Source organism: Dermacentor silvarum, chromosome 1 (genome assembly GCF_013339745.2).
Source record: "Dermacentor silvarum isolate Dsil-2018 chromosome 1, BIME_Dsil_1.4, whole genome shotgun sequence".
Classification (NCBI taxonomy): domain Eukaryota; kingdom Metazoa; phylum Arthropoda; class Arachnida; order Ixodida; family Ixodidae; genus Dermacentor; species Dermacentor silvarum.
In genome coordinates this window covers 232853601-232878304 of record NC_051154.1, presented here as the reverse complement: position 1 = coordinate 232878304, position 24704 = coordinate 232853601, and the positions used below count along the sequence as shown (strand labels likewise).

Here is a 24704-nt window from a genome sequence, read left to right as displayed (position 1 = left end):
TCCACTGTGACGCGCGCCCCTATAGCGCAAGTATAGGAAGGCCTGTTCCATAGTCGGCCTAAAAAAGACGAATTCCGATTTGTTTTCAAGAAACGTTTTCGAGAAATGTCCTCAAATTAAACAAACAAGACACTATAGCTAGCTACGATTCCTTAGTGGGACTTATAACGAAGACTTCAGCAAACGCGGCGCGTCAGAATAAGACGCGTTTTCACACCGTGGACAAATTTCTGACTGTTTTTTTCTGATAATGCACATGTTAGCCATGTCAGAGTCAACTAAATTTTGCGGCTGACTTTGGGTTTTTGAGGACTGTTTGTAAAAGATAGGAGCCAACTGAATTACACAGTTTATTTCAGGATTTCTTTCGTCCTATGTGCACTTGATAACAAACCGATATCAACTCACATTCGTTCCATGTGTCTTTAGTAGTAGACTGGTCGAGCAATATGCAATATGCAATCAGAAATAAAAAGAATCGACGTCATGAAGACTTCTTCTCTTTTTCGCCACCGAATAGAATCGTACCGCAATGATGTAACTGAGGTTCCTCGTTCTTGAAGCCCCCCCCCCCCCTTTTATTTTTCGCCCTATATTCCAGATTCTCGTTTTTTCCCCTGCTTTCCTAGTTTCGCGCGTGTCGGCTTCTTCTCTGTACATGACAATGATCTAGTGCCGAAAACTCTCCAACGCCTTGTGCGCATAGCACCCAATCATCACAGGACAATGCTTCATAATGTAGCACAAATTATGATACACAGGCCATCAACCTTATCGTTGATCTGTATTCCTCCCAAGCTGTCTGGTTTTGATGTCGCTAGGAAAGGAGCACTCGGGATTACCACACCATGAATGAGTGAATACAAGACAGGGGGCGAGTCAGAAAGAGAAATGAAAAGCAGATAACCAGGAGCAAGGAAAGAAAAGTTAACTAATGCTCACTGGGACGCAACCAGTCAGAAAAAGAATACGTGGGAAGGTAAGCAGCTTGGTTGGAATCGGGGAGAGAATGGTTTCAGAGCCAATGCTCGTGCCTGTGTACGTGCCACCACGTTCAGCGTTTGCAAGGCCATCGAGCTCTAAGCCCCCCCCTCCTTTCTTAAAGCTGTGAGAGCTTGGCGCGCGGATGCACAAGTGGCAGAGAAAATGGTGGCTTGTCGTTACGGATCCATCTTTCTTTGTTACCCACCTTTTTCTCCCCCGCGACGTCATCCTGTGGCTCTGTTCTCTGGGTTTATTGAATTTCCGTTTAGAAACTCTCTCCACACAGTGCCCGCCTGTCTATAAAAGCTAGCGCACTCTGCAAAAACTTTATATCCGCTCCGCAAGATCGAGTCAAAACTATTTCGCTTGTCGCAGACGACTGGCGCACTGCTTAAACATGAAGGTGAGACTTTTGATTTACCTGTTTGTATCTTCCGTAGCGAATTTCTCTTTGAACGAAATTGCTGTTGGCATCGTTTTATCTCAGCAAAGAGACACGTGTCCCTGTATATGACAACTGTTTTGTTTTGACGATTGATGATGATTGTTTCTGATGGTATCGCCTTTGAAACGGGGTGACGATAAATAGTCACCTAGCCTGCTTGAGGTAATAAGGTTTTACTGCGTCCATTGCCCTTGAGCATTTGTCTATCTCTACATTATATACCAATTTGTCATTCAAACTATCATCGTGATCTATTCTCCGAAAGTGCCATCATAATTTATTCACTTGCTGAGGAGCTCTCTTCTATTGCACAGCAGCCAGTTGTACACATAAAATGGCTGAATGACAAGTCACAGAAAGCTGACTGGAATAGTTCTGATTTATTTCTTTTTTTTTTCGTTTCGAGATTCGCGTACACATAAAAATGCGGAAGTTAGCTCGTGGTCGTAAATGTGCATTGGACATTTCGCTTACGCCCTCGTGTGCCACCTATTCCAATTGAGAGCCGCTGTCGACTATTGGTACTCTCAGTTGCATTATCCACAATTTACGATATATTCTTTTATTTTGAAGTTAGCTCTGCGTTATCAAGCTTTGTTCCTCTGGACGGACGTCATGTTCGTGTCGTCTTTCGCGTAGCTTCACACGAGCAGCAGGATCTAATTTTACCGTGCTACGACATCCGCACTCGTAAAAGTGCACCTTCGAAGATAAACATGTGTCAACAAATGCACCAATAGGCAACAACGCTCATTAAGCGAGTCAAAAACAACAGATTTTCTATGCTACGAACGACTAGAATGGACGAAAAAAAAATTGAGTTCACAGGGCAGTGTTGATAAGACAAATGAGGCAGTGATATGAAGTTTTCTCCCACTGTCCACCTGCAGCTCCTGTGTCTTGCTGTGTTCGCCGGCGTAGCATGCCTTGCCCTCGCCGGTGGAGCGCACGGAGGAGTCATTGGAGGCGGGTTTGGGCAAAGTGCCGGAGGCTCCCAGGGTAGCTTCACGCAAGGAGCCGTAGGACACAACCAGGGCTCGTCAGGCTTCTCTGGAGGCACCTCGTCTAGTAATGTTCAGGGCTACAACAACAAGGAGGGGTACAGCTCTAGCTCAGGCTTCTCTAAGACCGACTCGAAGAGCCATGGTAGTGGTTTTGGCCAGCAGTCGGGTGGCATCGCAGGCGGCTCCGCAGGTCAAACGTCTGGCTTCGGAAGCCAGCACCATTTGGTCGTTGGCGGACGCTAAAGAAGGTAAGGAAACCATCCTTTCGGCATTTCCTTCTTTCGTTGAACTTATATCGACAACAAAGAGAAAATTCGCGCTAGGCATGCAAAACACTAGTATGCGCTTTGTCATCGCTATTGGAATCGTGTGTTATCCAGCGTTTTTAGGCGTTCCTTCATCTTAAACTTAATTCTAAGTTGTGCGCTGGCCGAGCCCAACATCTTATTATATTGAATTTTTCCCGGATTGCTACAAATGGCAAAAACGCAGCCATTGGTGGACCTTTCATATCCTCGTCCACACTTCGTTAAGGAAAAAGTAAACGTTGCATGTATCAGGAAGTTATTGATTTTTATAACGTTAGAGCCTACCATGGTATTGGGGAATCAGGTATCTTAGATGTAGTGTAAGCAATTATCTGCTCTTTGTACTCATGTGATAGATCGAAAAATCCAAGGGCTCTCTTATGCTGATTTGCATTTTTCTTTACCACTGTTTTCAGGTCTGCAGCATCACCTCTAGACAACCTTGAAACATCACCTCTACTCTCGTGCTATTCTATACTCCACCACAAAACAGAAGAAAACCATGAAAACCATCCAAAAATGAATATGTAACGCCACAGAACGTAAAGCGGTTCTTCTTTTAAAAAAATTGCGCGGATTTTTATAAAGCGCGCGGATTTTTCTAATAAAACTATGCACCGGAATCTCTGCGTGACTCGGTTTTCTTGCATAAATGCAGACTCTGGCACGACGCTCATCGCAATATGGCCGAAGGAGCTCGTGTGGATTGCGTACACATGCACGTACACCCATTCTGATACTTCAGTGCCATAAAAGTATATTCACTTTTCTTATAATTCTGCACAAGGGCTTTTGGAAGTAAAGTTACGATATAAAGAATGAGTTTAGTGTGAAGGTAATGACTTCAAGGCCAAGAAAAGAAACTGTGGTACCGGAATTGTTGCGTCCCGAATCGGCCAGGCGCATTCTTTGATTGTTTCCCATCGAGGCAGGCCCTTTCATGAGCGTCGCCCAGGCGGCGACAGTGCCAGACACCGACGAAACGGGCAAACAAGCGCCCCCTTCTCGGCGGTGCGCATTCTTTGGGTGCTTTCCCCGATTCCACCCCCTTCATCAGCGGCCGCCTACCTGGTGACGCGGCCAGACACCGGCAGTGACGTTCGGACAAAGAAGCTCACTTTGAAGCAACCGACCACAACCGCCACCCCTCGTTAGAAGCGAGGATTAGTGCAAAGGCCATTCTCCCGACCCTGGCAAGATGACCGTCGGAGGGCAAGAAACAGGTCACCGACTTTCGTGGAAGGAGTGTCAACCCCCTGTTTCCGGATTGCCTCGTCCTTGCTTCGAAGGTGCAACATTAGAGGCGGAGTTCAGCGAACAAGACGGCCCGTCTGATTGGCCGCATCAAGGTCATCTGATTCCCTAGTCGGGTCAACTAGGGAAGACCGATGTTTTATAAGGAGACACCTTGCGTGCAGTGGTGTGTCCTGACCTGTTCTGATATGTGCTCAGACATGTAGTGAGCTGAGACTTTCAAAGTGCTCCCCCATGGAGTGGGCTTCCCTATTTGGAGCCACTGTAAATAGTGTAAAATAAACCCTTTTTTTCTCTCGCTCTTACTCCCGGACGTACTCATCCCTCTGGCTGAAGGATCACCGGCCTAAACGCTACCCGAGTCTCAAAAAACTGGCAGCAGCGGCGGAATAATCTCCGACCCACAACAATGGATGGCAGTGCTGAGATGAAACGCCAAACCGTTCATAACAGAATGCATCTATGGTGACCGTTAGGTATACTGATGAGGGGAATTGTGTGTCGCTTTTATTAAAAGTTTGCGTTATGCCTAAAGGAGCTGCACACAGATGTGAGATGCCGCTAAGAAGGCCGGTGAAATATGAGTAACTTAGTGGTGTGCTTTCTAGCACAAGGAGTACCTTTCAGAACATCGAGTCATCGTTCATGCGCTGATTTGCTCGTTTATTCTCTACAAACCTCGGTATTGGGTTTTTCTCTATACAACCTGGTTTAGGCAACCGATGATCAGCCAAAACACGGCGCTGTATTTTACAGAAACGTTTGAGTCTCGGTCCAGACAGACCAATAACTGGCGCTACTTCCACTGCCGTAGCAGAAAGAGAAAGGCGGCATGTAAGTATGACTTCGTAATTCAAACACGGAGTCTTTTAAGGCGATTAACACGTTTTCGGAGGCTGACTCAATTTGCATTCTTGAGGGTTCACACATTTCCTTAAAATCAACGAAAATCATCGAATTTGGAGAAAGAACTTGAAGGGACCTTAAACCTCAGTTAAAATAAATGTTCTTCCTCATTTCTTTCAGACCTGCGGCTTGGGGGACTTCTGAGCTTTCAAAGTAAAAAACTCTGCATCCGCGCAATTACATGGATATTATTTGGAAAGTGTCCTAGATATATTCTGTTCTGAGAGTTTTCCTAAGTGAATCAGTCTTCATGTCCAGAGAGACTAATGACACGCTTGTTTAAATCGCCATTGCTACTGCTGTACTAGACGAAGCCAGATCAAGCGACCAAGCCATACCAATATTTTTTTTGGCTAGTTGGTTTACATTGCATCGTCATGGCTAAATTGTTGAGGCCAGGGCTTTAGAAATGCCTGGAGCAGTAAGTTTCAGTCATGCGGCTTTAACGTGACGACTATCTCTGGGTTAATCGGGACACTACTAACCCTCATCGAGCGAAGTGTGTGATGTGCCATAAAGGGATGGACATCGTTACAATGGGAAAGTCGGCTTTCACAAGTCACCTGAAGTTCTTAAAGCTTTTGTGCAATTCTATCGCTACTTCGCTCTAGACAAGTTCAGCTTGGGTGAAGCAGCCTTGAATATTTTTTTTTAGTTTACGAATATGACTGAAGTTTGTTTCAACACACTTAATATTTGGCCTTAAGCAACCTTCACATCCTTCAATTGACCTTGAATGTAGCGTCGGATGTTCTGTACGTACCCTCAATATGTAAAGGATGCTCCGCGTATTTGCACACCGAGTCCGGTATTTTGTAGCAATGCGTTTTTTATGCGTTATTCTATAATTGCCTTATCATCCACCGCTCACGGCCGGCTGATCCCGCTGGTAACGTGAGTGGACCGTCACTCTGACCACTCGCCAAACGCGAAAAGCGCGAAAAGGCATTAGAATCGGAAAGGCATCGCTACAAAATACTTTCCCAAATCACCAAATTTGAGAGGAATGAACCCGATGGTATGCATGCCCGATTATACAGCGTGGATCCAATTTTAAGCCTTCTACCGTCACGATGACTTCCCCGAAGAGTTGCGACCATTTTGTATAGGCTATGGTTTGGCATCGCGTTTACTAATGCCTACGCGTTCCACATGGGGATCGCCGACACCGCACCATGTGGTGATTGCGGCCACAAGGAAACAATCCATCACGTGCTATGCCAGTGCCCGCAGTACAGTGTGCAGAGACAATCGCTTCCCGTAATGCAGAACCAGTTGGACGACCATCCTTTGTCGGAAGAACGGATTTCTTTACAACACCGACGGGAAATCGCATCAGAAGGCCGTGCAAGCGCTATTGCGATTCCTGAGATCGACCGGTCTGTGTGAACGCCTGTAATTGGAACGCCTTTTCTTACCTGTTCCAGTTCTTTTTTCTTCTTTTGATTTTCTCTCCCGGTTTGTCCTCTTTCCAGGCCCTATATCCGCTACCCCCGTGCAGGGTAGCAAACCGGAAACTGGCGTCTGGTTAATATCCTTGCCGTTCCTCACTCTCTCGCTCTCTGAGTATGTATCTTAGGAGGTGGGGCAAATAGAGAGAGAAGGCAGGGATGTCAAACAGAAATGCGTCTGGTTGACTACCCTACTCGGGGGAACGGGAAAGAGGGAAAATAAAGATGAGATCGCGAGAGGAGGGGGGTATAAGAAAGGCGCGTAACTCCCTCAGATACCCAGTGAGTGAAGTTGTACACTAGCTTGGGCCACTAGGTGTGTGCTGGCTGTTGCCTGGCCAAGTAGACAACTTAGGTCACTCTGTGTGTGCCATTGGGTATGCGCACGAACAGAAAACTTCAGTACTGCATGTGCGGTATTGGAATGTGCCCATTCTTGGCGGATCTCATAGAATGGATATGCGCTTAGTTGACCCAAGGGCTACCCTTCTGTCACATTAGCCTTGTATATATTCTGTCACCTTAACCTTAAATCTATTAAAGCGATAGCGCCCCATCGGCATCAGACACCACCGCGTCGAGCACGGCCGGTCGATGGATAGTCATTGGAACGAAGTTGCAGCCAAGATACCAGAGATAGTTGGCGTTGCTACGAAGCCTCAAATGGGGCGCAGTAATTACAACAAAATATTCAGGGTGGTGGTATTATTCGGCATTGTGGCTGGCAGCGAGATTACTATACGTCTGTCTGCTGTGTGTGTGCTGTGTGTCTGCTACGTGTGTCTGCTGATGTGCCCATGGCATTTCGTGATTCACATATGGCGTAGGGATACGGCCATGCAAATACAATAACTACAATATTATTGTTCATAACGTATAAAACATATCACCACAACATATCATATCATATCAACAAGCACATCATAAGAAGGATTGCTCATCATTATAGGCCAGATCTTTAGGCATTATAAAGCGCGTTTTAGGCGCCAAAAATAGGTGGGTAAAACAACGGTTGAGGCCTCCAACGTCATAAATATAGGCACAATACATCTTTACATAAATGCCAAATATTTCAAACGAAGAGGTGCGCGACCTGTATCAACGACAATAAAGAAAAAACCAGAAATGTTATTGCGTATGATGTCACAAAGGCGCCAACAGTTGAACATAGCCGTGCAATTGCCCCATAAAACTGCTGGACTAATGGCTTAATTGGCTTAATTCTACAAGCACACTGCTCGTATTCATGTTCAACAGCCACTGTACTCGAGCGTCGCATATAGTGAAACAGGCATGAAAATAATACTTGAAAGTTGAGAATACTGATTAAAAAAACGCTACTTTATGTCTGCCTGACGCAATTAAAGTAAGACACAACAAAAACAGATAAATAATGAATGCAAGAGAGACTACGATTTATTAAGGAATTAACATGTTCTTACTTGAGGACTGTTAGGTACAACTCTGGCAATTTTCTCATATACAATGACATTATCCGAATTGTACAGGCAAAACGTCCCAACACTACCAAATACACTTCCGCCCAATTTGAAGTGCACATGTTTGAAGAAATCTGTTTAGAGGGCACGCGGAACGTAGTCCACTCCCACTCCCACCCCTCACCAGACGTGTTGCACAGTCCGAATAGAAAAGACGAATTCCGATTTGTTTTCAAGAAAAGTTTTCGAGAAATGTCCTTTAATATAAACAAATGAAACGCAATAGCTATCTATGCTTCATAATGTGGGACCCACAATGAAGATTTCACCGAACGCGGCGCGTCAGAATAAGAGGCGTTTTCACACCATGGATCAATTTCTGACGGGTTTTTTTCTTGCAAGGCACATGTTAGCCATGTCAGAGTCAACTAAATTTTGCGGCTGACTTTGGGTTTTTGAGGACTTTTTGTAAAAGATAGAATTGAACTGAATTACCCATTTTATTGCAGCATTTGTTTCGTCCTATGTGCACTTGATAACAAACAGATATCGTCTCACATTCGTTCCATGCACGCGACTTTTGTAGTAGACTGGGCGAGCAATATGTAATCAGAAAAAAAAAGAAGCGACGTCCTGAAGACTTTTTCACCACTAAATAGAATCGTACCTCAATAATGTAACGGATGTTTCTCGTTTTTAAAGCCCTCCCCCCCCCCCCTCCTTTCTTTTTTCGCCCAATAATCCGGATTCTCGCTTTTTTTCCTTTTATTCTTAGTTTCGCGCGTATCGGTTTCTTCTCTGAACATGAAAACAATCTAGTGCAGTAAACTCTCCAACGGCTTGTGCGGATCGCACACAATTATCACAGGAAAATGCTTCATAATGTAGCACAAATTATGATCTAGAGGCCATCAACCTTATCGTTCATCTGTATTCCTCCCATGCTGTCTGGTTTTGATGTCGCTAGGAAAGGCAGACGATTACCACACCGTGAACTAGTGAATACAAGTCAGGAGGTTAGGGAGGAAGAGAAGGGAAAAGCATGTAACAAGGACCAAAGAAAGAAAAGTTAACTAATGATCACACGCACGCAACCAGTCAGAAAAACAGTGCCGGGGAAAGTAAGCAGCTTGGTTGGAGTCGGGGAGGGGATGGTTTTCAACCCCCTCCCCCCCCCCCCTCCTTCACTACAGCTGTGAGCTCTTCCCTCGCGGAGGAACGAGGGGCGCAGAAAGTTGTGGCTTGTAGTTACTGGTCCATCTTTCTTTGTTGCCCGCCTTTCTCTTGCGCCGCGACGTCATCCTGTGGCTGTATTGTCTAGATTTATTGAATTTGGCTTTAGAAACTCTCTCCACAGAGTGTCCGCCTGTCTATAAAAGCTAGCGCACTCTGCAAAAGCTTTATATCCGCTCCGCAAGATCGAGTCAAAACTATTTCGCTTATCGCAGACGACTGGCGCGCTGCTTAAACATGAAGGTGAGACTCGTGATTTACCTGGTGCCACCTTCCGTAGTGAATTTCTCTTTGAAGGAAATTGCTGTTGACATCGTTTTATCTCAGCAAAGAGACATGTGTCCCCGTATATGTTGACTGTTTTGTTTTGACGACTGATGATGATTGTTTCTGATGGTATCCCATTAGAAACGGGGCGTCGACGAATAGTCGCACCTAGCCTGCTTGAGGTAATCAGGTTTTACTGCATTCATTGCACTTGAGCATTATGCCTATGTCTATTTTATATTCCTTCTCTTCATTAATATTGGTATCTTTATCTGTCGTCCGTAACTGTCGCCTAATGTTTGTTCCTTTGCTATGGGGCTCTCTTAAATCGCACAGCAGCCAGTTGTACACAGAAGGGCTCAAGGTTAACTCAGAGATCACTGACTAGAATGTTTCAGATTTCCTTCTTTCTTTTTTTTTTGTTTCGAGATTTGCGTGCACACACACACAAGTGTTGAAGTTTGGTAGGGGACGTATTATATGGGCATTGAAATATTTTTTTCGCTCTCGTGCGCCACCTACTGCAATTAAGAGCCCCAGTCGACCCCTGGTACTCTCGGTTGCATTACACGCAATTTGTATTTTTTTCTAGGGGTGCGCGAATATTCGACACTTTCGAATACCGAAGCGAATTGTGTCCTATTGGATTCGGTCTTCGAGTAGAATAGGAACTATTCTTAACTGAGAATATTTTCGAATACTTTTCTAATATTTCAAAATGTCAACTGCGCCTAAATAAACATAAAATTTGAGCAAGAGTACAGTACATTTTCACCCCCGCGGGCATAGTGTAGACATAAAACATGAGAACCTTCGTAGTGGAGCAGGCTACGTCACTTAGATAGCCACACTTTACAGGCCGTACAGCGATCATTCACCCTCTCTGAAGAGCCTTCTGTATGCGAAGAGACTACTAACTTATTCCTAATGCTCCATTTGGGCTTTTAGTAAACAACGCTTAGTAACGTACTATGTAATGACAGATACTTGCTTAATTTAAGGATAAGGGATGTGAACATCATTTTAGAATAATTGCGATAACGGGTATTCATTATTCGAAAGTTATACGAAAAGTATTCGATATTCGATTCGATTCGCTTCTGGCACTATTCGATACGTATTCGATTCGGTCTCGAAAATCACCATTCGCACAACCCTATAATCTTTTCTTTTGAAGTTAGCTCTGCGTTATCAAATTTTGTTCTTCTGGACGGGCTTTCTTTCGTGTGGTCTGTCGGCCTGCTCCACACGAGCACCCTCGAAGAGAAAAATGTATTGACACATGCCCCAATAGTCAACAACGCTCATCAAGGGAGTGAAAAAAGAACTATCTTTCCGTGCTATGAACGACTGGAATGGACTAGACAAGACGAGCTTACTGGGTCAAATGAGTCAAATGAGGAACTGGTATGAAGTCTCTTCTCCCTGTCCGCCCGCAGGTCCTTAGTCTTGCTGTGATCGCCGGCGTAGTGTGCCTAGCCCACGCCGGTGAAGCTAAAAAAGACGAGAAGGCTGCCAAGAAGGATGAGAAGGTCGAAGGCCGTGGAGGTTCCTTCGGGGGCCATGGTGGCCTTGGTGCTCACGACGGATGCATCGGAGGCGGGTTTGGGCAAAGTGCCGGAGGCTCACAGGGTGGCTTCAAGCAAGGAGCCGCAGGTTACAACCAGGGCTCAGCAGGCTTCTCTGGAGGCGCCTCGTCTAGTAATGTTCAGGGCTACAACAACAAGCAGGGGTTCAGCTCAGGCTCAGGCTTCTCTCAGGCTTCACCCGCGGGTGGCTCCGCGGGTCAAACATCAGGCTTCGGAAGCCAGCACCACGGCCACGTTGGCGGACGCTAGAAGAAGGTAGGAAATCGTCCTTATCGGCATTGCCTACTTTCATTTAGCTTCTATCGATGACAAAGAGAAAATTGGCGCTAGTGATGCAAAACTCTAGGACGCGCTTCGTCATCGTTATGGTTATCGCGTATTATCCAGCACTTTTATTATCCAGTTGTAAGCTTTGCGCTGGCTGAACCCAACATCTTACTATATTGACTGTATTCCCGGATTGCTACAATAGGCAAAAAACGTCGTTAATGGGGGACCTATGCATATCCTCGTTTGCGTTTCGTTAAGCAAAAAGTCAACAGTGCGTGTATCAGGAAGTAATGAATTTTTATAACATTAGAGCATGTCATGATAGGGGAGAATCAGGTATCTTAGATATATAGCGCAAGAAATCTTCTTTTCTTTGTATTCATGTGATACACGGAAAATTCGAAGTCTTTACACTGATTCGTTTTTTTAACATTGTTTTCAGGTCTGCCGCATCACCTCTAGTCGTCTTTTAAACATTCCCTACTATAATGCTCTTCGATACTCCACCACAAGACAGAAGAAAACCATGAAAACCATCCAAAAATGAAAATATAACGCCACATAACGCAAAACTGTTCTTTTTTTTAAAAAAAAAGAGTACGTGTTTTTGTAATAAAAGTATGCATTTGTGTTATATGAACTTTTGTTTTGTATTTCCTTGCATAAATGCAGGCTCGGGCACGAAGCTCACCGCAATAGGGCCGATGGAGTTCTTGTGGATTGCGTATCTTCCGTGCACTGTCAACGTACGCATGTTAGTAATATAGTGCATAGTTTCATATCCAATTACAGTGAGTGTCATTTGTTGGTGCTAAGGCTTTTTTGCCAACTCAAATGCCAGAAAAACATATTTAACAGACTTACCGCGATGTGAGTGTATCCGCTGACACGTTAACTTCATGATATGAGCTTTCAATACTTTAGGTGGTCGGTCTACTGGATTCACTTGATATACTGCATGGCCACTGTCCCGTATGTTAGTTTATATTTCTCTGTCGGTATTCAAACAGGGTTTCGAATAAGTTTGCTTTCTTACGTAACGAAATATGGACGCAATATTGCGCGTTTATAGTTGGCTGCAAGTTTGAAGCGATACGGATCGGGCGGCTTTACCATAGCAGTCTGTAGCACCAGCGCGTATGCCTATATGTTCTTATAGCATGGCGTGCAATTCCATATAATTTATGGAATAACAGGGCTATCTGACAAATCTATTCAATTGCAGCCGCCTCAACGTAGTCTAATCACCTGACGTACAGCAGAGCGGCACGTAGGTAGTAAGTTAAGCAAACGCGTTCACGCATCAAGGTGTACAGTCACCAAAGACACAGGGTTCCCGATGCAGCACACAGTTTTACTTTGCGACGGCTCTCTATACAAATCAAGCATCTATGTTTCGAACAATAAGGAGATGTGACTGGCAGTTTCGGAGAACTGTTAGTGGTAAACACCCGTCTATAGCTGGTGTTTACTGATACACCTCACACGTCTGCAGGAGAAAGGAAGAGGCACTTAACGAACGTTCTCCATGATTAAGTCTGACGTTGTTGTATACCACGCGCAGACTTGGAACTCCACCAGATCTAACCCAACCGGATGCTCCATCAAAGCTAAGGATGGTTTCGGTTTCGTCCCCTTTTTGGCACCAAACCATTTGACGAGGTTGCTAACGGGTCTATGTTTTGTAGCAATGTCACGTGTTTATGGATACTTTGTGAGCAACTGAATGTCGTATAAGCATTGACCGCTTCGTATTTCGGACCGGCTGACTTATGTACGTGTAGGTTTGTGAACATAAAAAGAGAATACGCACATGCATGTGAACGCACCCGAGTTCACCGTATACGCAGATGGACGCAACCATGTAGCTGCAGCGAAAAATATTAGCACAAGTGACCGATCACCTGAGCAGATAAATGGAAGCACGCGATGCTGTTGTTCCCAAGGACGCCGAAAACGAGAGTGCAAGCAGCCCCTCTTTGAAACAGGAATCATGTGTTCTAGTGTGCATCTAGTGGTTCAATCGTGTGTTCTAGTGGTTCTAGTGTGCACGAGAACCAGAGCGCCGCGTACCCCAATTTCTTCTTCTTCTTCTTTCTGGGGTTTTACGTGCCAAAACCAGTTCTGATTATGAGGCACGCCGTAGTGGAGGGCTCCAAATTAATTTTGACCACCTGGGGTTCTTTAACGTGCACTACAACGCAAGCACACGGGCGTTTTTGCATTTCGCCTCCATCGAAATGCGGCCGCCGGGGCCGGGATTCGATCCCGCGACCTCGTGCTCAGCAGCGCAACGCCTTAGCTGACTGAGCTACCCCGGCGGGTACCCCAATTTCTCTGCTCCGGTCATCAGCCTTGTGCTAAACTTTTTTCTTGTGCTGCAGCTGTACGTATACACACGTACACCATTGCGCAACCTTCAATGCCGTAATAGTATTTTAACTTTTCTTGTAACTCTGCACAAAGGCTTTTTCAAGTAAGGTTACGATATGAAGAATGCGTTTAGTGTGAAGGTCATGACTTTAAGTCAAAAAAAATAATCTCTGGTACCACACTGCAGTTATGGTGACAGTAAGGTACCCTGAAAAGCGGAATTTGGCGTCGCTCTTTATGAAAATTTTCGGGCTGCTTAAAGGAGCTGCGCACATGTGAGAAGTCGCTACGATGGCCAGTGAAATATGAGGAACTTCGCGATGTGCTTCGTAGCTCGTGGAGTACCTTTCAGAACATCTAGTCATCGTGCATGAGCTGTATAGCTGGTTAATCTTGATAAACCTCGGCGTTGGATTTTACTTTGTGCGACCTGGTTTAGGAAACAGAGGATGAGCGACAACACGGCGCTATCTTCTAGAGAGACGTTTGACTATTCACCTTGACAGGCCAATTACTGGCCCTACTTCCACTATAGGCGCCGCAAGAGAAAGGGTACAATAAATAAGAATTAGTCCTCTTTAGAGCCTCACCATATTTGCAATATGCAGGAGTCATTCGCCTCTTTGAAATCATTGAAAACCGTTGAACTAGGAGAATCAAATACAATAGCCCTTAATGTTTAGGACTACAAACACCTAAGGAAGAAGTTGATTGCCGCAATATGTACTGCGTACTGTTCAATATGTACTACGTACACTATGCACTGCGTACTGTTCAATATGTACTGCGTACAATATGTACTGCGTACAATATGTACTGCGCAATATGTACTGCTCTGGAACCTTTCAGGTTGTCACCGGGGACCTCGTTAATGTTTAAAAATTAAATATTTAATAATAAATAATTAGCATTGACGCTCGTTGGCCACATCTGTCCCTTGCGCAAATACACCGCATTAATCGATCAATCAATGTTTAATTATTTCAGTAATTTAATTCTTGCGTGAAACGAGCTCCAGGGGCGCGGCGCGTTCTTCTTCGGAAAAGCTTGCTTATTTTTTTCCGTCGTTCACGCGGATTGAAAACGCACAATACGCACACTCTCTCTACGTTCAAACACCGCACGTTTTTAGCAAAAAAAAAAAATCGGTACGGCGAATCAATGTGAACTTGTGGCCAGACGAGTTTGAGTAAAGCGCTAAAACCAAATAGTTCTTTCCAATTTACTCAGCAAAAAGGCCGTTTCACATGACGCGATTGGAGCGAAAAAAATCGTTCTGTCGCGCACGTCGCAGAGCGATTTTCGCTGGCAGCTTTCACATGCGTCTTTGACCGCGCGATTTCCGTCGCAGCGACACCCAGGTTGCTCCCTGCTCACAAAGTATCCATGCCTGCATCGTTAAATAAAAACAACATGGAAACTAGTCAAATATTACAATTTCATATTATTTTTTTGAAAATAGAATAGTACAGAATTTTTCAGCCTTTAAACGCGTTGAGACTGCGATCGCTCAGTCCGCAGTTACGGCTAGTGAAAATGCTGCACAAACCGCATAAGCGTGCGGCGTGGTGGGTGGTTTTGTTTTGTACACTCTAGTTGTGTTGTTGCGGTACTATGGAAGCCACAACTCTTCTCCTGCAGGAGTATTTGCCTCTTCAAAAGAAGAAGCTACTAATAAGTGTGCAAGTGCCTGGCACACATTTGTAGCAATGAAGACGTTGACGACGCGACGATCGTGAGGGTACGTGCCGTATGTTGAAAGCGGCGTCAGCTCCCGACCTGGATAGCATGCAGCTTCTCCTTTTAAATGAATTGTGCGAGCTGGAGAAAAAAAAATTGTTGATGAAGCTCCTGAGTCACAGGCGCTGGTGGGTACGCTCTGTTAAAACATCATTGAAACTGGTGCGCGACATTGCTCCGCTGAGCTTCCAACACGTGGTAAAACAGGAAAGTGCCTATTTCGACGGCGCTTGCTGTTACGTCACGTTGCTCCGCCCACATCGCGCCGATCGCTGCGACTCAGCGACGGAAATTCCAACATGTTGGAATCCCGTTGCGGAGAGCCTGCGACGTCGCGGCAGTCGCTGAGCGACGGAATTCGCGGTGCCGCTGTGTGAAAATCGCGCCATGTGAAACGGCCTAAATGCGCGTGCTAGCACTGCTACATTTATATTCTGCGTAATCAGCCGCAAAAAAAAAAAAAATACGAGTGAACTAATCGTACACGTAAATTATTTACGTACCCTCGACACCAGATGACATACTTGACCCGAAAAGTGTTACTTTCGAAAGTGATACTTAAGTGCTGTTTTTGAAGTGCTCTCCCAAAACATTCCTGTGAGTGAGTGAGTGAGTGAGTGAGTGAGTGAGTGAGTGAGTGAGTGAGTGAGTGAGTGAGTGAGTGAGTGAGTGAGTGAGTGAGTGAGTGAGTGAGTGAGTGAGTGAGTGAGTGAGTGAGTGAGTGAGTGAGTGAGTGAGTGAGTGAGTGAGTGAGTGAGTGAGTGAGTGAGTGAGTGAGTGAGTGAGTGAGTGAGTGAGTGAGTGAGTGAGTGAGTGAGTGAGTGAGTGAGTGAGTGAGTGAGTGAGTGAGTGAGTGAGTGAGTGAGTGAGTGAGTGAGTGAGTGAAACAACTTTATTTAGACCAGCGGATTGGGGCCAGGGCCTAGGCCGTGCCAGAGGCGTAGATAGACCGTCTCCCGGCCGCCTCTCGAGCTCGCTGGATGGCCCACAGTTGATCTTGCAGATCTGAGCCGATCAGCGCGGCTTTCCACCGCGCCCCAAGCTGTTCTGGGGAGACTGCATATTCATCCTGAACATGTGCGCAATCCTAACCCTTGTACTTTTCGCGCACTTATTATTGACGCCGTACTTAAGTTCCGTTTGTGAATACGGGCCTAAGTCTTATCTTTCCCTTTGCCACTCCGTTTAGGATCAAGGTGCTCCACATGTCCCGGTATATTTCCCGGAACAAATCGATAACTTCTGGTTCAAAGCCATACGTGCTCAGTACCCCAAAAAGCCACTCGTGCCTGACTCTGTCAATGGCGCGCTCTTCGTCCAATGACACGCACAAACCTGGCGTACTGATATGTTCAGTATAAGCTAAAAGATCGCGGGTTAAAAAAATTACATTATGGGGTTGCACGTGCCAAAACCATGATCTGATTATGAGGCACGCCGTAGTGGGAGACTCGGGAAAATTTCGGCTACCTGGGGTTCTTTAACGCGCACCTAAATCTAAGTACAAGGCTGCTTTCGCATTTCGCCCCATCGAAATGCGGCCGCCGTTTCCGGGATTCGATCGCGCTACCTCGTGCTTAGCAGCCCAACACCATAGCCACTAAGCAACCACGGCGGGTCAGATCGCGGGTTAGCGACAACGCACTGAATACGTTTCTGCCGACAATCGAACCGGTTTGCTCACAGAAAATTACATCGGGTCAGTATTTTTTCAGCCTCTTCACTAATACTGTAGCGAATATCTTGTAAGCGGAGTTCAATACCGTGATCGGGCACCAAGAAGCAGGGTGGTGGCAATCTTTGCCGTCTTTGGGAAGTATAATGAGCCTGCGCTCTGCAAAGGAATTCGGGAGCACTTTAGTATTCCAAATTTTGTTGAGCGTTGCTACCAAACCTGGGCCTGACTAGCGCCAAAATTCTTTCTAGAATTCGGTTGGTAGACCATCGGGACCGGGAGCCGACCCTAATTTTATCGCTCCTAGCACAGAATGCACTTCTGAAAGTGTAGTGAGCATTAGGAGGTCTTTGCTAACCGAAATTGGTAACTGCGGAACCTTCAGACAGAAAGTCTCTAACGTCCTTCTTAGTAAGCTTGGGTCAGGTGTGTGGCTTTCTGAAACGAGGTATGAGAAGTAATTGAAGAATACTCTCTCGATATCAGAGGCGTTATCAGAGACGAAACCATCCGGTAGAAAGACGGATGTCACGAATCAACCTGTTTCGCCTTGTGTGTGTGTCGCGAACTCAGCAACTGTGTCAATTCTGGTCGGCCTCGAAGTATATTGTTCTACTCGTAGGAATTACCTTTCTGAGTTGATCTCAGCCACAGACGATCATACCTAGCCCGCGGTGTTTTGCGAGATTCTCTTGTAGTTGAGGTCAAGGGGACACCAGCGTTTACTATCCCGATTCTTCTAAGTGTTTCATTTAGCTCGCACGCAAGGCTTACTTTGATATTGTGGCCTGCTTCTTTAGCCCAATGTTGCCACACTGATCTTAAGTCGTCCCACTCCAGAGCGGGGTCATTACTGTTTGCCAGTGTACTAGAAATCTTTGCTCGAAGAATGACCTTGGCTTCCAGGTCCATCAGTACGGCCCGATCTAACCTCCAGTGATGCTAGCCGTCAAAACGGGGTCTGGCAGGCTCATAGAAAGCATTATAAGGTAATGATCCGAAATGTGACCCGCGTCTGCGGGAAAAGAACCAACTGTGACTGCTGCTACGGCATGTAATAAATCCTCACTCGCGGAAAACCTATATAGTCTCCTTGCGGACCTTCCTCGCTTCCAAGTTGCAGGGAACGTGACCCCATTCTTAAGCACCCAAGCGTCATATAGTTTAAAGTCATGAAGTATATATAACAGCTGACGCGCGTAGTCCATCAGCCTGCTTCGACCTGGGCCCTGTACGTCCCTCACACTATCTATAACGCAGTTGAAATCTCCGCAGAAAATGGTAGCACAATCATCCAACTGATATGGCCTCAGCGCGCGAAAGAAAGTGTTCGTATATCTTTTCCGGGTAGAGGGGTGCACAGACATCACGCGCACGCGCAAACTCCCAACTGAGCACCTTGAGACTAGGACGTGACCGTCATAGTCAACCGTGTTGAACACCGAAATGTGGGCGGGATGCAGAATGACTACAGCGATCCGCAGTTACGCCAAGATGCCAAAGGAAAAAAAAAACGCGCGAAATTAAAGCACTTCTGAAAATCCGTAACATCAGATGGCGAGAAAACATTCACTCCATGAAGCAACAACAAATCAGCAAACTTTTCTCTGGCAAAGTGAATCACTTTTCTCTCTGTTTGTCGGGTTTTCTAAAACATTGCACATTTAAGGTAAGTATATTAACCATGTCCAAACATGAAGAAAAGCTGGGTGATAGCAAAAACAAAATTTACTACCCCGTCGGCAAGTGACGGGACCGAGAACATCCGCTACGGGGCCGAGGTATCGGACCCAGAATGGCCCGCGGCGCGCGACTGCTTAGTCACCGACTGCTTACTTGAAATAGCCAAGTCATCGGCACTCGAAGACATTGAAAGATGAGGTCGTTTCGAGTACGGTTTGTCAACCAACATTTCGTCGCTCAGTCCCAGAAGGTCGGCAACCTGGCTCACGGGGTTGAGTAGAATGGGGTCCCGCTATTCCGCAACGAGGGACATGGGGCTCAGTGGCGTCGGGCCCGCCTGCACGCCAGGCGCTTCGGCGGTGGCCGTCTTTTCCTAGTATCCAGTGTCTGCATCCTGTGTTCGCGTCCAGTGGGCCCGCGGGTTTGTTTCGCGTCCAGACCTTCCCGTGGCATAGCAGCTGCTTCCGAGTAGGAAGGCGCCCGCGGCCTGTTCTCGTACTCAGTTGCTGGAACGTCTGTGCTCTCCGCCTCACCTGAAGAATCCTGGTTCACACTGGACTGTGACGCTGAATCCGGGGTTAGAACGTTCTCCTCCGCTGTGAAACTTGGTGCTGAACCGTGGGGACCAGTACTGCCTTCTTCGGTGGGCGTTGTTGCTTGTTGGCAGTCGGAATTTCCAGGTTCTCTCTCCTCTGTCTCCTTCAACGGGGGCGTAAACTCAGCACGTGGTTCGTCAACAGCCGCGGTGGCCTGCGTCCGCTCTGCCGGCGCCGTTCCAGCCGCAAAAGCCTATGACCTGGACGGCAGACAATCTGCTGTAACGTGTTCATCTGCGCCACGACGGCATGGTGCGGAGCAATCGGTTGTTTCATGGCCAAACACTTATACACCTGGCACACCGGGGCGTGATGGATTCCTTTCCGACGTGGCTTTTTTGGGCGCACCGGGGAAGCACACCTTGTTGACAACCCTGTAGTCGCACATTATTCGGTGACCGTATACTGTCATGAAGCTCGGTACAGGCTTGAGCCTTTCAATGCGGGCCATCCACAGGCTCTTACAAACATGCTGTCTTCCTTTAAAGGATTGCTCATGAATTTCCAGAACCTTGCCGTACCGGGGAATCAAGGAGGACAATCTCATCCGCATTATACATGCTTTTGTGCTCTGCCACCTTTCATACTCGGCAGCCATGCATAATTGGCATGTTGCAGAGAGAAACAAGTTAAATTCCCTCATCAGAAAGGTCTTCAAGCATGCCCTCGGCTTACCTGTGAGCACTCACACCGAATACCTGTTAAAGCTCGGAGTGCACAACACGCTCGAAGAAATAATAGAGGCGCAAGAGCGTTCACAGCTGCTCAGGCTATCCGGCACCCCGGCGGGCCCCAAGATACTCGATGAGATGGACCTCTACCCTGTCGACCATTGCCCCGACGCCGTGCGCATTCCCAGCGACATCAGATCTCAACTACACATCGCGCCCATTCCCCGCAATATGCACCCCGCACACAACGTCGGCAGACGTCGGGCCAGGGGTAGAGCTCTACTCGAACATGTACGTAACAACCACATTGAGGCAAGCTTCGTGGATGCCGCGGCCTATGTCCAACAAGAGGCGTTCGCCGTCTCCATCGTCGACTCTAATTCCAAGATCACTTGCTGCGCTACTGTACGCACTTCGAAGCCATTTGTAGCCGAACAGGTTGCAATCGCGCTGGCTGTGATCATGTGATCATGACTGCAATCGCGCTGGCACGAAACGTAATCCTCATGATGCAGAGGACCAGCTAGAATGAACGAGAACCAGACGGAAAAGGAGGTGGTGCTGAGTAATTTCAACTGGCACAAAGCTGAAGCAAAAATTACTAAACGCACCGCCACAGGTTTAGACGAGGTACCCGTTACACTGATTAATGAGCTAGGACCAACGAGTAAGGAAGCACTGTTGAAAGCAGTAGAAAAATGTTTTCAACATAAGCGAATACCAGACAGTTGGCGACAAAGTAGCATGAATTTAATTTATAAAAGTAAGGAGGGAAAAGATAGAATTCAGTTGTATAGACCGTTGACCGGTCTGTATATACAGGTTAGCAAAGCAGGCGATTAAATTGAAGCTGCAAGCATCGCCAGAAAATAATGGCATATTAGGAGAACTTCAGATCGGTTTCAGAATCGGTAGGCGTCTGAATGATAACTTATTTGTCCTTACTCAGTGAATTGAAATATCCATAGAAGAAAGGAAACCGCTATATGTGACTTTTCTGGACATAAACGGAGCGTAGGACAACGTAGATCGCAGCATTTTGTGGAATATTGTGGAAAGAGGAAGGTATAGGCAACGACAGTATACAGCTATTGAGGGTGATTTACCTATAAATACCGTTCGTGTTGAATGGGAAGGGATGACTGAGCGAGGATAAAGTTGATATCAACAAGGGACTGAGACAGGGTTGCCCTTTATCACCGCTGCTGTTTATGATGTACGTGGCAAGGATAGAAACGGCACTAGAAGGTATCAATGTCGGGTTTAACCTCTCATACAAACAAGCTGGCACAATAGTTGAGCAGCAGCTTCCAGGTTTATTTTATGCGGACGAAATTGTGTTGCTTGCGAACAAGCAAACTGATATGCAACATCTGGCTGATATCTGTGGAGAAGAATGTGAGAATTTCGGTAAGGATTTGGCTTTAAAAAAATTTGGTTTTATGATATTCAGTGAAAACAGTGAACAGACAGTGATACAGGGCCAGGAAATACCTCGGGGAAAATAATACAAATACCTTGGTATATGGGTAAACGAAGGCGACAGATATCTGGAGACACAGGAAAAAACAATAATATCAAACGGGAAGAGAAACGCGGCCATAATGAAACACAGTGCGCTATGGGGATACAATAGGTACGAGGTGCTCCGGGGTATGTGGAAAGGTGTCATGGTTCCAGGGCTTACATTTGGAAATGCGGTTGTTTGCTTGAAGTCAGGGGTAAAATCAAGACTCGATGGCCACCAAAGGTCAGTGGGACGCCTCGCGTTGAACGCCCACGGGAAGACTACTAATGAAGCCGTGCAGGGTGATATGGGCTGGGCAAATTTTGAAGTGAGGGAGGCTCAGAGTAAAAATTATTTTGAAGAACGACTGATGAAACTGGAAGAAAGTAGAAGGGGTGCAAGAGTGTTCAGCTATTTGTACAAGCAAAACATTGACTCACAGTGGAGGAAAAGAACTAGAAGCTTACAAGCAAATTTGCGACCGATATGGACAGCAGCACGGCAAAAAGACCGTCAAACGCAAAGTGAGGGAGGCTGAGAAAAGGTTATGGGTGGCGGCAATGGAAAAGAAACCTGCTATGACTACTTACCTTAAAGGAAAAAAAAACACATCAGGACAGAAAGAATCCTTGATAACTCAAAGGGAAGTTCCTTACTTTTCGAAGCGAAATCAAGATGCCTTAGAACTCGTCGTTATTAAGCGAGGTACACCACGGACGAAGACGCATGTGCTTGCTGTGGTAAAGCTAGAGAAACGGTGAAACATGTTTTATTGAAATGTGAAGAAATCTATCCAGCTGCAAGTCTACGTTTCTCTGACCTCCTTAAAGCCCTTGGGCTCAGGGAGAGAAGGGGCAAAGCAAACATGTCCGATGTAAAGTTAGTAAGGGGCGGTTGGCAGTTTGGTGGCAGAAAAGTAGGAAGACCGCTAATAACGGAGACGTAAAGAAACAGAGTTCCCAGTAATGGTTCAAAAAGGTTGATGCGTGGAAATATTTGCTTTTGTGCTTATCAAAAATAAAGTTAGGACATTAGGCAAAGTAATAACAAGAGCTTGGTGGCGCAACACACCATCCCGTTTCAAAGGGGTGGTGGGTTGCGTTCAGACACCAACTAATCGTGTGCACACTTTCAACAAGTGCGCAGGCACGTCTGGGGAAGTGCAGCACACAGCCTCATTCTTGTAGGCATACCACCTAGTGCAAGTGCATTAGGGAACTAATTGTATTTCTCAAAGTAAAATGCGTCAGAAAATTCATAACGTGTGAATTACACACAACCTGCACACATGACAGACGGATTGTAATCAGAATATACGAGAAAACACATTTTTTTAAGCGCAAAGACAAAGCCATCCAGCTGCCGTGAGTTTTTGGTGAGCACAGACCGATAACCCCGACTAACTAGAGGCGAACAGCATCGCCGTTATACATAACCACATATATGACTTCACCACTGCAAGGTTTCATCACTTTCATCAATTCATAAATTCCAGATCCTCCTTTTTCCCCTGTATACTTAGTGTCGCGCGTAGCGGTTCCTTCTCTGTAAATGAAAATGATCTAGTGCCGTAAACTCTCCAACGGCTTGTGTGGATCGCACACAATGATCACAGGACAATGCTTCAAAACGTAGCACAAATTATAATCGAGCGGCCATCAACCTGATCGTTGATCTGTATTCCTCCCATTCTGTCTGGTTTTGATGTCGCTAGGAAAGGAGCACTCGAGATTTCCACACCATGAACGAGTGCATACAAGACAGGGGGCGAGGCAGAAAGAGAAATGAAAAGCAGGTAACCAGGAGCAAAGAAAGAAAAGCTAACTAACGCTCAATGGGACGCAACCAGTCAGAAAAAAGGACGGGGGAAGGTAAGCAGCTTGGTTGGAATCGGGGAGAGAATGGTTTCATAGTCAATGCTCGTGCCTCTGTACGTGCTACCACGTTCTTCTGACAGCATTTGCAAGGCCATCGAGCTTTAAATCCCCCCCCGCCCCTCCTTTTTTAACGCTGTCAGAGCTTGGCGCGCGGATGAACAAGTGGGAGAGAAAGTGGTGGCTTGTAGTTAGGGGTCCATCTGTCTTTGTTACCCAACTTTTTCTCCCCCGCGACGTCATCCTGTGGCTCTGTTCTATCGGTTTATTGAATTTCCGTTGAGAAACACCCTCCACAAAGTGCCCGCCTGTCTATAAAAGCTAGCGCACTCTGCAAAAACTTTAGATCCGCTCCGCAAGATCGGTCAAAACTGTTTCGCTTATCGCAGACGACTGGCGCACTGCTTAAACATGAAGGTGAGACTTGTGATTTACCTGTTTGTATCTTCCGTAGCGAGTTTCTTTTTGAACGAAATTGCTGTTGACATCGTTTTATCTCAGCAAAGAGACACGTGTCCCCGTATATGACAACTCTTTTGTTTTGACGATCGGTGATGATTGTTTCTGATGGTATCCCCTTTGAAACGGGGCGGCGACGAATAGTCACCTAGCCTGCTTGAGGTAATCAGGTTTTACTGCGTCCATTGCCCTTGAGAATTTGTCTATCTCTACATTATATTCCTATTTTTCATTGAAACTATCATCGTTATCTATTCTATGAAAGTGCCATCATAATTTATTCACTTGCTGAGGAGCTCTCTTCTATTGCACAGCAGCCAGTTGTACACATAAAATGGCTGAATGAGGCACTGAGAAATGAGGCACTGATATGAAGTCTTTTTCCACTATCCACCCGCAGCTCCTGTGTCTTGCTGTGTTCGCCGGCGTAGCATGCCTTGCCCTCGCCGGTGGAGCGCACGGAGGAGTCATCGCAGGCGGGTTTGGGCAAAGTGCCGGAGGCTCCCAGGGTAGCCTCACGCAAGGAGCCGTAGGACACCACCAGGGCTCGTCAGGCTTCTCTGGAGGCACCTCGTCTAGTAATGTTCAGGGCTACAACAACAAGGAGGGGTACAGCTCCAGTTCAGGCTTCTCTAAGACCGACTCGAAGAGCCACGGTAGCGGTTCTGGCCAGCAGTCGGGTGGCTTCGCGGGTGGCTCCGCGGGTCAAACGTCAGGCTTCGGAAGCCAGCACCACGGCCACGTTGGCGGACGCTAGAAGGTAAGGAAATCATCCTTATCGGCATTGCCTACTTTCATTTAGCTTCTATCGGCGACAAAAAGAAAATTGGCGCTAGTGATGCAAAACGCTAGGACGCGCTTCGGCATCGTTATGGTTATCGCGTATTATCCAGCACTTTTATTATCCAGTTCTAAGCTTTGCGCTGGCTGAGCGCGACATCTTACTATATTGATTTTCTTCCCGGATTACTACAAT

General features: G+C 46.3%; 1 protein-coding gene across 1 annotated transcript; it reads left to right on the top strand.

The window, feature by feature from the left end:
- Window positions 1-1296: 1296 nt before the first annotated feature.
- LOC119437748 (keratin, type I cytoskeletal 9-like) lies at window positions 1297-24485 on the top strand. The gene is made up of 2 exons (XM_049660398.1): window positions 1297-1387; window positions 24129-24485. Exons 1-2 carry the CDS (start codon window positions 1382-1384, stop codon window positions 24483-24485), a joined length of 363 nt encoding a protein of 120 aa, XP_049516355.1. The 5' UTR covers window positions 1297-1381.
- The last annotated feature ends 219 nt before the right edge of the window (window positions 24486-24704 follow it).